Source organism: Neovison vison, chromosome 6 (genome assembly GCF_020171115.1).
Source record: "Neovison vison isolate M4711 chromosome 6, ASM_NN_V1, whole genome shotgun sequence".
Classification (NCBI taxonomy): Eukaryota; Metazoa; Chordata; class Mammalia; order Carnivora; family Mustelidae; genus Neogale; species Neogale vison.
The window spans coordinates 198,446,966-198,461,789 of record NC_058096.1 but is presented as its reverse complement, the minus strand read 5'-3'; the positions used below and the strand labels follow the sequence as shown (position 1 = coordinate 198,461,789).

The 14,824-nt window shown below is 37.2% G+C and overlaps 1 protein-coding gene across 4 annotated transcripts in view; it reads right to left on the bottom strand.

The window, feature by feature from the left end:
* The window catches only part of DENND6A (DENN domain containing 6A), a 62,676-nt gene that overhangs the window by 25,457 nt on the left and 22,395 nt on the right, over nucleotides 1-14,824 (bottom strand). For 3 of the 4 annotated variants that reach the window (XM_044253314.1, XM_044253316.1, XM_044253317.1), the window contains 5 exons: nucleotides 13,063-13,143; nucleotides 11,439-11,544; nucleotides 10,744-10,823; nucleotides 9,347-9,409; nucleotides 8,561-8,616 (listed from right to left, as the gene is read on the bottom strand). In XM_044253314.1, the coding sequence (XP_044109249.1) occupies nucleotides 8,561-8,616; nucleotides 9,347-9,409; nucleotides 10,744-10,823; nucleotides 11,439-11,544; nucleotides 13,063-13,143 (386 nt within the window). The remainder of the gene's footprint in view (nucleotides 1-8,560; nucleotides 8,617-9,346; nucleotides 9,410-10,743; nucleotides 10,824-11,438; nucleotides 11,545-13,062; nucleotides 13,144-14,824) is intronic. The other variant, XM_044253315.1, reaches the window with a different exon arrangement.

Sequence of the window (14,824 nt, the reverse complement as noted above, 5' to 3'; positions counted from 1 at the left end):
TCACTCTTTCAAATAAATAAATAAAATCTTTAAAAAATTAATAAATAAAAGCTAATGCTTTCAATATTAAAAAATGATGAAAACAAATCACAAGGGGAGATCTAATGCCAAATAGAATGACTTCCTGGGCAAATCTTTCCCTTACAGAATGCTCCATATTTCTATAGTAGCCTGGAATTAGGTGGAAGTCTATTAGGACACAAGTCTGGTACATTACTTAGCCTCAGACATTTGGTATACTTATTTAGTAATTTCCTCCTGTTAGGGTAACGATTTTTCCTAGTAGATTAGAGGATATCTATTTATAAAGACCATAATCTTCATAGTTGAAAACATATACACACACAAGAAAGAGAAAGGAAGGAAGAACATGTAGGTTAAAAAATATGAAACAGATTTGTGAAATGGAAATTAGGGAAAGTTAATTTTAACTATTCAAAGGCAAGAAAACAAATGTGAAGGAAGTGCAAGGAAAAAACAAAAACAAAACAATAAACAGTTCAAGGATAAGCCAAAGCAGTTCTTCTTCCTTTCTTTCCTAAACAAGTGAATCTTAAAGCAGACATGGAGCATGGTAGGCATCTCTGCCAGGAGGGAAAGAAGACGTGCTGGCTCCAAGCGGGGTGTGAGGACCTTTGTGAGACATCCACGTGGAGGAGGTGGCTTCCTGGGGGGCTGTTGGAATGTGGTGAAGATGTACATGTGTGGAGGTGATCTGGTTTGGGGTGATAGAGGGCAAGAAGTTATGAGAGTCCTGGAGGGCCAGCCTGGTGTGGAGTGTCAGAACCAGAGTGTGTTGAAGCTGTCCATGCTGGGACACAAGATCAGGGGAAACAGGGTGTTCACATGGAGAGGTGGCCTGGAAAGAGGCATAGGAGCACAGCAGGGTATGGAGGGCATTCCTGCGGGGGCTTCTCTAGCATTGGGAGCCAGATCACAAGCAAAGTAAGGATGGCACCCATATGGAGAGGAGGCCCTTGTACAATAGAGAAGCCTAAATGGCGTGGGAGGGTAACCACATGGGGGTCAATCTAGCATGGAGCAGAGCATGAGAAGGTAAGGAAGGTATCCATGAAGAAGGGCAGCTGGGTATGGAGTGTCAAAGCCCAAAAAGGGTAAGAAAATTATTTGCATAGAGGAGAGAGTTTAAGCAGAGATGAGAGACTGGTTACTAATAGGGACTGATCAAATAAATTAATTAATTAAGGATAATAGGAGGTAGTCCCTCAGAAAGGGAAAAGGAATACAAATATAGAAAGGGAGAAAACTAGAATGAACCCTGTCTTATAGGACTGGAATTGGGGGTAGTAGTATGACTTTATGCTTTTTAATATATATGGATTTGGAAATAAATACATATGCAAAAATGTGTATGTATTACATATGAGTATGTACATATGCATCCCTTTACAAATATATATATACTTCCTAGCTCTGTCCACTGAGAGGGCCTAAAATCAATGATATCCCAATAGCACTGAGCACAAGTAGCACCAGACCTTGGCTTCTGAATCTTATTCTCCACTTTAAAATAAATAAATAAATAAATAAAGCGAAGGCTCTTTGGAGAAATGGCTGATTCCAGGTTCCAGGGCCAGGGAAGGAAACACACAAGATAATCTTCGAATCAAGAGAACTGAAAACATATGTCCATACAAAGGGTTATATACAAATGTTCGTAGTAGCATTACACATAATAGCTAAAAAGTAAAAACTGTCTGAATGTCCTTCAGTGGATTAATGGATAAACAAAATGTATATCCATACAATGGAACATCATAAAATGAAGTAATGATTCATGTTACTGCATGTATAAACCTGAAAATGACATGCTAAGTGAAAGAAAGTAGACACAAAAAGTCACATAATTTATGATACTATTTATGTGGTACGGCCAGAATAGGAAATCTATGGAAACAGAGGGTAGATTAGTGATTCCCAGAGGCTGGGGAGGAAGGAAGAAATGAGGACTAACTGCCACTAGGAACAGGGTTACTTTTTGAAGTGATCAAATATTTTAAAGATTTTATTTACTTATTTGACAGACAGAGATTACAAGTAGGCAGAGAGGCAGGCACAGAGAGAGGAGGAAGCAGGCTCCCTACTGAGCAGAGAGCCCGACGCAGGGCTCGATCCTAGGACCCTGGGATCATGACCTGAGCCGAAGGCAGAAGCCTTAACCCACTGAGTCACCCAGGTGCCCTGAAGGGATCAAATATTTTAGAACTAGAGAGTAGTGAAGCACAACTTTCTGAATATAGTAAAAACCACTGAACTGTATACTTTGAAAGAGTGAATATTATATTATGTGAATTATGTATCAATTTTTTTTTTTGACAGATAGATCACAAGTAGGCAGAGAGGCAGGCAGAGAGGGGAAGGGAAGCCCGATGCGGGCCTCGATCCCAGGACCCTGGGACCATGACCTGAGCTGAAAGCAGAGGCTTTAACCCACTGAGCCACCCAGGTGCCCCGAATTGTGTATCAATTTTTAAAATTAAACACAAAAAGACAAACTTGGAACATCTTTTCTTTTTTAAAGATTTTATTTACTTATGTGTCAGAGAGATAGATCACAAGCAGAGGGAGAAGCAGGCTCCCCACTGAGCACGGAGCCCAGTGCAGGGCTCTATCCCAGGACCCTGGGATCATGACCTAAACCGAAGGCAGATGCTTAACCAACTGAGCTACCCAGGTGTCCCAAGCCTGGAACTCCTTATACACAAAAGCAATTAAGTATTTAAAGAATGACAAGAATATATTAAAAAAAAAAATAAAGGCCAACTTGAAGTGAGACAAGTCTCACTGGCCAAACTGGGGACAATTGAAATAGCAAATGAGAATAATAGACTTTAATAACCTGTTGAATAAAACAGGAAACCAAGAGTCCATACAGATATACACAGCATGATGTTTCAAAGTATTTCTACAAATTCTTTGACACTGTCTTTAAAACATGGAACCTAATTCTCCCCTCCTTAGCTGTGAACTAGATTAATGGCTTATATGTAATGAGCAGAATAAGGCCAGTATGCAAGTTTGAAGGTTAGGTCATAAAAGACATGGTGGCTTCAGCCTTCTCTCAGATCACCTCTGAAAGCTGTGGGAACATTCAAGCTGCCCTATGGACAGGTCCACATGGCTAGAAATGAGGCCTCCTGTTACCACAAGGAATTGTGACCTCCAGTCAGCAGCCAAGTAAGTAAGCCTTTTTGGGAAACAGATCCTCCAGCCTCAGTCAAGATCCTCATGCCCCACCTTGTCCAACTGACAAAATCCTGCCTGATATCTTGACTGCAACTTTGTAAGAGATCTAGAGCTAGAACCATCTAGCTAAGCCGTTCCTAGATTCCTAACCCTCAGAAACTGCACGAAGTAATATTTGTTCTTTTAAGCCTCACAGTATTGGGGTAATTTATTACATAGCAATAAATAACTCCTATACATAGTTTCAAAGTGCCTCCCAACAAAATAGTTAATCAAAAAGGAAAAGGAGTAGTTTATCATTGAGAAGCTTGGAGAACACCACAAAGTGAACATCATCAGTAACAAGACAAACTAAGTCCCTGCCAAAGACACAGAGCTCGCATTTAATCTCAAGTAAATCCCAAACAAACCTAAACTGAGGGACTTCCTGCAAAGTAACTGTCCTGTAATCCACAAGAAGCTCAGGTGTGTGAAAGGAAGACTGAGGAGCTATTCCAGACTGAAGGAGAGAGACTGAAGAAGCATGACAAGTAAATGCAACAGATAATTCTGAACTAGACAGTACTGTGACAACTGGTGACATCCAAATTAAATGGTACTAATTTATCAACATTAATTTCCCAATTCTGGTGACTTATCCCAATTGTGTCTTTATGTGTAGGAGATAGACACTAAAGTATTCCGAAATGATGAGACAACAGGTCTCCAACTGACTATCAAGTGGTATGAGGAAGTAGTTCTCTGAACTATACTACTACTCTTCTATAAATTAGTGACTGTTTCAAATTTATATGTATATATACACATATGTATATATAACTACATATACTGTGCACATATACACTTACATATATATTTACATAAAATTTTGAAACAATTACAAATTTATAGAAAAGTGGTAAGTGTGTGTGTGTTAAGTATGTATTTAATAGTGGCGTTCCTATATGGCATTAAAGCTGCAAATTACTTTTTCTCAAAAGTATTGTGATATATAATAAGTAAGGGCATAAACAGACACCCAGTAGAGTTACAAGACAGAGCACTCTCTGAAACTCCTGTACTACTTTAGAAATACCTATTACAAAAAGTTTTATTGGGGAGGTAAGTATTAAATATTCAAGAAAGAAACCCGGTCTCCAGCTCTAAATTTAATAAATATAGATGGTTGGCATCTAATTAACTGCAGTATAAAATTACTAAAATGAGGGTCTATAGGGAAATTACAGGGTATTTTTTAGCACTACTTTCATGTCCCCATTCTGCAGTGCCATGCTTTATGCTAAGCTCCATTGCCTCCCTCAAAAGAGTCATCCCCTAGAAAAAAAATCAGAAACTTACTCCAAATAAAGAAATAGATGAATAAATAGATACATATATAAATAGACAAGTAAATAACTAGATAAATAACTAAGCAAGTAAATAACTAGATAAATTTTTTTCCAGAAAGACATAGCTTGTTGTTATAATCTTAAAAGCTAAAAGAAACTAACACGTATCAATGATATCAGACACATTTTATATAGTAATAGACTTTTACAGTCTTTGAAATACAAAACACCCCTAGCTGTTACCTACTCTGCCAATGGCTTAGAAAGCCAAGATGGCTTCGTTCTCAAGATGGGGGCAAGGAGGAACATGACGACACATAACTGGTATGCCTCCTGCATCAGTATGAGGAACCAATAGCAAATATCATCAGGTAAAATGTCCTTGACTCTAGACAAGAGAATGTGTTTCAACAGAGAACTGTCCCTCAATTCTAAGCCCAACTTAAAAACTTAATGAGAAGACTATGGGATCAAGAGAGCTGACACCAAAGTCAGGGTCCATGTACTAGTGGTAGCTGAATGAGACTCGACCTGGTACAAGGAGGGAGATGAGTGCCTACACTGAACTGCATTTTTTTAAAAGATCTTTTATTTATTTATTTGACAGAGAGAGAGAGATCACAAGTAGGCAGAGAGGCAGACAGAGAGGGATAGAAGCAGGCTCCCTGCTGAGCAAGGAACCCAATGTGGGACTTGATCCCAGGACCCTGGGATGGCGACGTGAGCCGAAGATAGATGCTTAACCAACTGGGCCACCCAGGCATCCCTGCCACTCAGTTTCAAACATCTTTCCAGGTCTCAGTCCTTTGCTCTCAAGCTCACCCTTGGTATAAAAATATCACCTTCAATATAAGTGATAAACATTTAAACTTTTATTCACATGAATAAATGTACAATGTAAGCTCTCTACACACAAAATGAAGAGTGCTGTCACTAAGCTGAGTGTCAGACACTAAGCACTTGACACAGCGCTGTGTGAGCCTATTATTGTTCAACTTTCAGTTTTCTCACCTCCTGAGCAATAAGAATAAAAAACAACAAACTCACTTGTTCTACTTTTTTAAAGATTTTACTTAGTTATTTATTTGAGAGAGAGAGTGCATGTGAGAGTGACAGGGAGGGGCAGAGGGAGAAGGAAAGAGAGACTCTCAGGCAGACTCCCTGCTGAGCCTGGAGCTGGACACTGGGCTCAATCACATGACCCTGACTGAGAGCATGATCTAAGTGGGAGCCATCCAGGTGCCCCCAACTTGTCCTACTTTAAAAACAAGAACATGTCATTTAGGGGCGCCTGGCTAACTCAAGTTGTTCAGCATCTGCCTTCAGTTCAGGTCATGATCCCAGATCCTGGGATCAAGCCCTGCACTGGGCAGAGGGAGAGGTAGCGGGGAGGTCCCCACTCAGCAGGAGGCCTGCTTTTCTCTCTCACTCTCCCTGTTTGTGTTCCCTCTCTCACTGTCTCTTTCTCTAACAAATAAACAAACAGGGGTGCCTGGGTAGCTCAGTGGGTTAAAGCCTCTGCCTTCGGCTCAAGTCATGATCCCAGGGTCCTGAGATCGAGCCCCGCATCAGGCTTTCTCTCAGCAGGGAGCCTGGTCCCCCTCACTCTCTGCCTACTTGTGATCTCTGTCAAATAAATAAATAAAAATCGTTAAAAAAATAAACAAATAAAATCTTAACAACAACAAAAAAAGAACATGTTATTCATAATCAGGAGAAAAGACACATGCTAATAAAAAGTTTTAGTGGTAGGAATAATTAATTACCACAAAAGCAAAGATAACTGATAATAAACTGAAAAGCATCAAGATTTGCACCCAGCAGTTCAAAAGAAAATATGTCTAGTAATCAAATTCTATATTAACTCATGCCAATTCTTTAATTTTTAAAAATGAACAAAGTGTCAGAAGTATAAATAGTAGGGGCGCCTGGGTGGCTCAGACGGTTAAGGGGACTGACTCTTGGTTTCGGCTCAGGTCATGATTTCAGGGTCCTGAGACTGAGCCCTATGTGGGGCTCTGTGACACTCGTGGAGCTGGCCTAAGATTCCCTCTCCCTCTGCCCTTTCCCACCCACTTGCATGCAGGCGGTCTCTCTCTCTGTCCAAAAAAAAAAAAAAAAAAAGTATAAATAGTATACATCCATCTTAGTATATTTTTCCTGTGATAACTATTCATTTACTTTTCATTCTAAGAATGCTACAACATCTAATTTTAAAAAGATGTCAATTTGTTTTTAAGTAAGATTTATAACGTTCATACAGTAAAATTTACACTTAACAAAGATTTAGAACACGTCCATCACTCCAAAATTTCCCTCATCTTCTTTGTAGTTGATTCCCCACCCCCATCCCCAGCCAACCACTGATCTGATGTCTGCCCCTTTTCCAGAATATCATATAAATACAATCATTCAGTAAGCAGCTCTTTAAGATCTGGTTCCTTTCACTAAGCATAATGCTTCTGAGTCATCTATGTTGCAGACTGTGCGCCTTTTTTTTAGTTGCTAAGTAGTGTTCCATGCACATGCATGAATCACAATTTGTTTATCCAGTTACCAGTTTATGGACATTTGCTATGTTTCCAGTTTTAGGCTGGTATGAATAGAACTGCTATAAACATTTGCATACAGGTCTTTGTGTGGATATGTGCTTTTATATTTACTGGGGTGAATTCCTAAAAGTGGGATTACTGGGTTGCCCTAAAGCCAAGTATATAAAACAAATCAAGCATACAAAATGAATCACTTTGAAGCAATATTCCATGCAGTTTAAAGGTCACATACACACAAAAATCAAACCCACAAAAATCAAACCAAAAATCCCATTCTAAGTCTTTTGCATGACTCCTGATTGCTTGTATTACTATTTAATAACTGCTCGGAAACAGCAGTGGTTTCTCAGCCTGGGATACACATCAGAACCACCTAGGAGCCAGGACTTGCATACCAGTCCTAAGATTTCTATTCAGCTGTTCTGGGTAAGGCACAGGCACTGGTAGGTTTTCCTTTTCTTTTTTCGGTGCTAGATTCACTCTCCCTTTTTTTATTTTGCATTTTGAAAAATTTCAAACATACAGAAAAATAAAGACAATTATGTAAGAACCACCATTTATATATCATCTAGAGTTAACAATGTTTTATCATTTTTACTTCATTAATTTTTTTCTTACTGAAGTATTTTAAGAGTCTTAGTTTCTACCAACTGAGTTAATCGGGCACTTCTTACCGAAGTATTTAATTTAATTTAATTTTTATTTTTTAAAGATTTTTTTTATTTGAGAGACAGAGAGAGTGAAGGAGAGAGCAGGAGCAGAGGAGGGGAGGAGAGGTGGAAGGAGACTCCCGACTGAGCAGGGAGCCTGATGCAGGACTCGATCCCAGGACTTCAGGAGCACCACCTGAGCAAAAGGCAGATGCTTCACTGACTGAGCCACCCAGGTGCCCATTACTGAAGTATTTTATCTATCTATCTATCTATCTATCTATCTATTTATTAAAAGATTTTATTTATTTATTTGAGAGACAGAATGAGAGAGAGCATGAGAAGAGGGAGGGTCGAGGGAGAAGCAGACTCCTCGCCAAGCAGGAAGCCCAATGTGGGACTCGATCCTGGGACTCCAGGATCATGACCTGAGCTGAAGGCAGTCACTTAACCAACTGAGCCACCCAGGCACCCTACCAAAGTATTTTAAAATGAAAATTTTCATCTCAAAGTACTTAAAAATGCATCTCTAAAAAGTAAGCCCGTTTTCTTACATGATTACAATGCCATTCTCACATCAAACCAAACAAAAAATAATTTGTTTCTACTATGTAATACCCAATCCATATCCAAATCTCCCTGTCAAAGCTCATAATATACAGCAAGGGATGAATTACTGATTTACAATATATGAAACATAATGACTACTTTCTTTTTCCCCTTTCTCTTCCCATTTTTTTCCACAATTAAGAACATTAATTTCCTAAAGAAATTTAAAACAATATCACAAAGTAAAAGAGAAAAGGCAGTTAATAAAATTTACCTGAAAAGATCCACCTCATGAACAGTAGGTAAAATAACAGATATATGTGTGTCTGCCTGAGATAAAAAAGAAAAAAATATAGAAAATGTCACTAAAATTTATAGAAATTGACTTCTATCATTTATCTATCTTATAAAATATCTATCTTGTAATCTATCTTTTAAGATTCTCTTCCTCCAGAAGCAGCCACAAAGAGAATAGGTCTTACCAATCTCCCCTAACACAGTACAAGGTCAAGGATGACAGATTCCTTGGATAAAGCATTAACCCAACAATCAGATAGTAGATTAATTCACAACTGCCTGAAATATTACCATAATACAACAGGCAAAATTAGTTTTCCTACTTCTTTCCATTTTAATTAAATTCAAACAATGGGAGTGCTAATACACCAGTTACACATTTCAAATAAAAACTTCAACCCCTGAAAATAAATAAATTGGAAAAAAAAAAAAAAAACCTTCAACCCCACCCTTGAACAGATGTAGCTTTAGGAGAAATGAAAGACAATCATAACTACAGAATCCTTTTGACTGAGTTTCCTACAAACAAAAGTCTGTTGATCTCTCTTCTAAGAAGATGAGAGGATTTATATTTTCCCCTAGTCCTCACAGTTACAATATAAATTCTGAGTTCTCTGAGTTCTTATTACAAAATTATTTAATGCGTATTTCAATAATATTCAGATATATACCATAAACCCAAGAAACTCTGCATCTGCTAGTTTTAAGAATTCAGTTAAAGAGACTATTTATGGTAGATTATTCTACCACAGTGCCACACTACCTGCTGAGTTAACTGTGCTATTTGAGTTGTCCCAGGCTTGTCATGACATGTGGGAATCCGTACCTTAAAGAGAAAGAGAAGAAATTAACTTTGGCTACAAAAGAATGTCCTTTATATAATTGTGAGTCCCATTACAATGAGGGATCAGAAACACTCTTACCACTAAAAAAGTATACTCAGCAATGGCTAAAAAGCCATAAAAACAAAGTATCTGTATCAGACTTTACAACTACAGTCTTATTTATCTTTAGTCACAGCAGAAAGTAAGTGAAACAGGGGCGCCTGGGTGGCTCAGAGGATTGAGCCTCTGCCTTCGGCTTAGGTCATGGTCCCAGGGTCCTGGGATCGAGCCCCACATCAGGCTCTCTGCTCAGTGGGGAGCCTGCTTCTCCCTCTCTCTCTGCCTGCTGCTCTGCCTACTTGTGATCTCTCTCTGTCAAATAAATAAAAAATAAAATAAAATAAAATAAAATAAAAAAGAAGGTAAGTGAAACAAAATCTCCATATTCCCATGGAATATTCCCACATGGAAATCACTAACCCACTGAGAAGCAAATGTGCTGGAAAACAGAAAAAGGGCATCAGCTTTATACTGCTTCCTGTTTATTGTTCCAGTCTTTGCTTCATTAATACATACACACCCAAACACACCCTCTCAAGCTTGCCAAACTATGGGATAAATCTAACAGGAAACCATGAGAACTTTCAACCCAGAGTTACAAGTACTACTTTTGATGATCTCCCAGGGGGAAAAAACAGAACACATCCTACAGAAATGAGTAGATCTAAAAACAGAGCATTGCCAAAAATAAGTCCAACTTGAAAATGAATTGCAAAAGCACTTAGAGAACATTCATACAAATCCTTTGAGCAAAATGCTACTACATTAAGAAAGGAAAGGAAGGGAAAGGAAAAGAAAAGAGAAAAGGAATGGAAAAGAAAGGAGAAGTGAATAGAGCACAATACCCTGGGATGGACATGTTTGGTCTGGCATTACACATTAAGATCATTCAAACCTAAGAACCAATGGCTTTTCACATTTCTTTTAATTTTTACTAATTCATAGCCAATTCCACAAAGCATTCTGCAATGCCACCGTCTCTGGAGGGCCACAGAGTTGCAAAAGTCTAGAAGGTGGGATTTACATTCACATGTATTAAGTAAGAATGACACCTTTGTGCAAACTCTACAGGATGAAATGAAATAGGTGGCCCCTGGAGTTGTGTGACTAATGGCTCTGTACAGCAGGAGGAACTGTGATACCTCTGTAACTCTTCACATACAAGTGAAAAAGCAGTAAGAGGACTGGACATCACTAGAAAGTTAAAAAGCAAAACTTATCTATGAACTTCCTAGATTTCCTCAGAAAATGAGACAAATGAAATAAAAGGTATTACCTTCATTACAACCCCCATAATAGGCAGGTGTAATGTCTTCCCTGGCACTGGGGCAGGCCATCGGTCAACGTCATTACAAGCTGAAAAATAAAATATTTCCTTATTATAAGTTCCAATATTAAAATATGAAAAATGAAACATCAGAAATTAGAATTCCTTTCTATAGAGCAGGAAAAATATACTGGAAAGGTGGAAGATAAAAAGTAAAAGAAAAGTAAAAGTAGTGAAAATATATTACATTTCACCAGCAATATACCTGTGGTCTAGGATATAAACTGGTTCACCAATTTTTGAAAGCAACAAAGTAATAGGTTTAAAGGCAATTTTCCTATTTACTTATTGCTACTAAAATTAGCTACCAAAAGCATACCACCTGATAAAGGCCTTTGTATAGAGTGACAAAGATTTCTGTTTAAATAGTACTCCAAAAAGCAGAGCTATCAACTCTGTATTTATTTATTATTACCCTAATAAAGAGGCATCATCTATGTTGCAAAAGGAGGTAATAAAAGATACGGTCTTTTGTGTTCGTAGGAAGAGGTGCAGAATAGTTTTATATCTCTCTCTTATCATAGAGCCCTTAAAATTCTTAACAAATTTTTTCAGAATGTCAACTTTATATTTATCAGCCATTTCCAGTAAAATTTTTAAAACTCTTGCATAAAGGTATCTAACTCACACAGTGTTTAACTTACCTGCTTCCAAATAAGGTTCACTCTTTTCAAAATACTCTGGTGCTATCTGTTTGAGCACAGTGTGAAAAAAATGAATATAAGGAAGTTTGCTGATCAAAACCAAGGACTGGAGAGAAAAAAGAAACATGTTTGTTTTTTTAATTTTCTTAATGATTATAACTTAAACTTGTCATTTCTTACATAATCAATTACTAATGAGCTAAATTCAGCAAAAGTGTGGATTCATAATTTCCTATTAATAGACAAATGTCATGGATAATTTCTAAGGCCTCATTACTATTTACATTAGCAAAACAGTATCAGAATTAGCCAGATGAACTTCTCCTAATACAGAAGGAGGAAACTGTGATGCTTTTTCAAACTAAGACGTATGACTGTTGTATTTTAGTCTTCAACAGTCATAGCCATATACTTAGAAATTGTGACTTGGGATGCCTAGGTGGTTCTGTCAGTCAAGAACCAAACTCTTGATTTCAGCTCAGGTCCTGGGATCGAGCCCCACATCAAGCTCTGTACTCAGCATGGAGTTTGCTTGTCTTTCTCCCTGACCACATGCTCGCTCTCTCTCTCTGCCCCACCCCTCAAATAAATAAATGAATAAATAAATAAAATCTTAAAAAAAAATTGCAACTTTATAGTTGGGGTCACTTCAAATATGGATTATGCCCATCTTTTTCATCTATGTTTTTTGAAAAATACTTTTTATTTTTCCATCCAATATCAAGTAGTAGTCAAGGCACATTCTAGTTACAAAAAGTAAAGGTGTGTCCCTTTAGTTGGAATTAAATCAGAACCAATTTTTGTTTAAATGGTGGTTAGAAATCTTTTTAAAGTTTATTTATTGGGACGCCTGGGTGGCTCAGTGGGTTAAGCCGCTGCCTTCGGCTCAGGTCATGATCCCACGGTTCTGGGATCGAGTCCCACATCGGGCTCCTTGCTCAGCAGGGAGCCTGCTTCTCCCTCTGCCTCTGCCTGCCACTCTGTCTGCCTGTGCTCACTCGCTCTCTCTCCCTCTGTCTCTGACAAATAAATAAAATCTTTTAAAAAAAATAAAAATAAATAAAAAAAAAATAAAGTTTATTTATTTAAGTAATCTCTACACCCAACATGGGGCTTGAACTAATAACCCCAACACCAAGAGTCACATGCTTTTCTGACTAAGCCGGTCAGGTCCCCCTAATTTATTTTAAGGAAATAAAATGACTGTACAGTTAGAGTGGAAAGAGTAATGATTAAGATGTTGCTACAGTGTATTTACTGACTCTTAGGTGTTTCAAAAAGATACTGCGGGCTTTTATAAGTTGTAATAATATTACAATCATCTGTTTATCCTTTCCCTCATTATAAAATGTGAAAATTAAGCAGATTCTTCTGGCTTTTGGGAGTTTCATACAATATCTATAATTTACCACCAGGAAACTAGCACAGAGATAGCAGAATGGCAAAATTCACTACTAGTTAAAAATCTAGGGACAAGTGTCTACAATCTAAAAAAGACAAAAATAAAACGTAAGTTGTAGTATGTTTAAAGATAAAATATCATTTAAAGACTATTCATCCTTACAATTTCTATTTTTTTAGCCACAATATAAAAGCATTTTTCCTTAGTGTATATGAAATTTACCTTCTGGAAGTAGCCTCTTTTTAGACTTTTATCTCGAACTTGTCGGAAATATACATATCCATAAAAATAAGCAGGATCCTTCTATGAAAGAAGTGACAAATAAAAAAATACATATTGCCATCCTTTATTATTAACATCATGCTGCTTTATAAACCTGAACTGAAATATAAGGTATACACAAAGAGCTAGTTATGCTTTTCCACCAACACAAATAATCATGACAGTAACTGGCAGATCCAAACCTGCCAGTTTGCCCAAAGGGGAAATAATTATAACTAAAGTACTGAAGTCAGATTTTTCCCACTACAGTTTACTCAGCTTATGTTCTTTGTTCATATTTGTACTAGTTAATAGAAGTCAGAAAACAATCAAATTCTGTTTTCCCCCAATGCTACTTATATATTTTTTAATTGTGCCTATAAGTATGAGTTAGGGATAGTCCTAGTAAAATGAGGTATCCTATTGTAAATTTCAAGAGAGAGAGAAAAAAGGAGTTAAATGCTAATGTGAATCTTACAAAGCCAGTTCTATTTTTACCTAATAGAAATAAAACACCGAAATGTTTATCAAAATACAATTTGAAAGTAACTACATTCCAAAAAACGTAAGAAGTTTTTGTATCCTCATGAAATAAACTTTGACCCAGTTTCTAATTGGATTGTTACTCTTTGCTCAAATATTTATTAACCACCTGCTTAGAACAAGGCATTGTATTACATATTAGAGAAGTTAAAAGATGCTTCAAATACAATTCCTGAAGGAGCTCTTAATCTAAAGAGGGATGAAAACAAAGCTCAAGACGGGTATATAGGAAAGAACACAGTGTTACAAGGAGGCCAAGAGGGAAGAGATTATAGCTGCCTATGCAGATCCGTAAAGATTTCATGGAGGCAGCTGTTTTTAAAGTGGGCACAGGATGGATATGATTTAAACAAAAGCAAAGACATTCCAGGTTTATAGAGCCAGGAGTCTAAGCAAAAACAAGGACAGACAGAAAAAATACAAGCTACCTCAGGACAAAGCACATAGTTCAGTTTGGCTTAAATATGGTACCTGTACAAAAAGGAGATAAAGTTGGAAATTGGAAAAGTAAAGTGCTTAATTTGTAAGGCCCAAAAAGTGAGGATGAGGAAACAGTACTATCATTAGTTCTTTATTCCTTAAGCAATAGACAGTCATTTTATATTTATTTTTATATAATATATATGTATACTTTAGCTAGCAACACTGTGTAAAATACATGACATTGGAAAAAACCCTCAAAAGATGGGTTATCTTTGGGCAAGTTTCTTCACCTCAACAGCCCTCAATTCCCTCATTTGCACAAGGAACTCTCTCAGAAAACTGTAAGGAGGATTAATGAGATAACACATGTTTATTAATACAGTGCCTAGAACATAACAAGCTCCAATAAATAATAGCTATCATTAACAGTTGAAAGAATATGTTAATAGCAATATCAAAAGGTCATAGAAAGAAGTAGATAGTTATAAGACATTTTGACAGTAAAATTTTTGCTAACTGGGAGAGGGTTCCTGTCATTAGAAGAACCAGGGAGGTAAACTGCAAAAGCTGATTTTAGGCAAATGATTTCATACTGGATGTGCTGATAGGGACATGCAGATGGAAATGTTCCTCATGCAGTTAGAGACAGAAATGTGGAATACCAAAAGAGACAACACTCTGAAATCATCTGAATTATTAAAATTGCCTTTAATAAATAATAAGTGTAAAACAAACCTCATTAAAAAATCAAAATGAG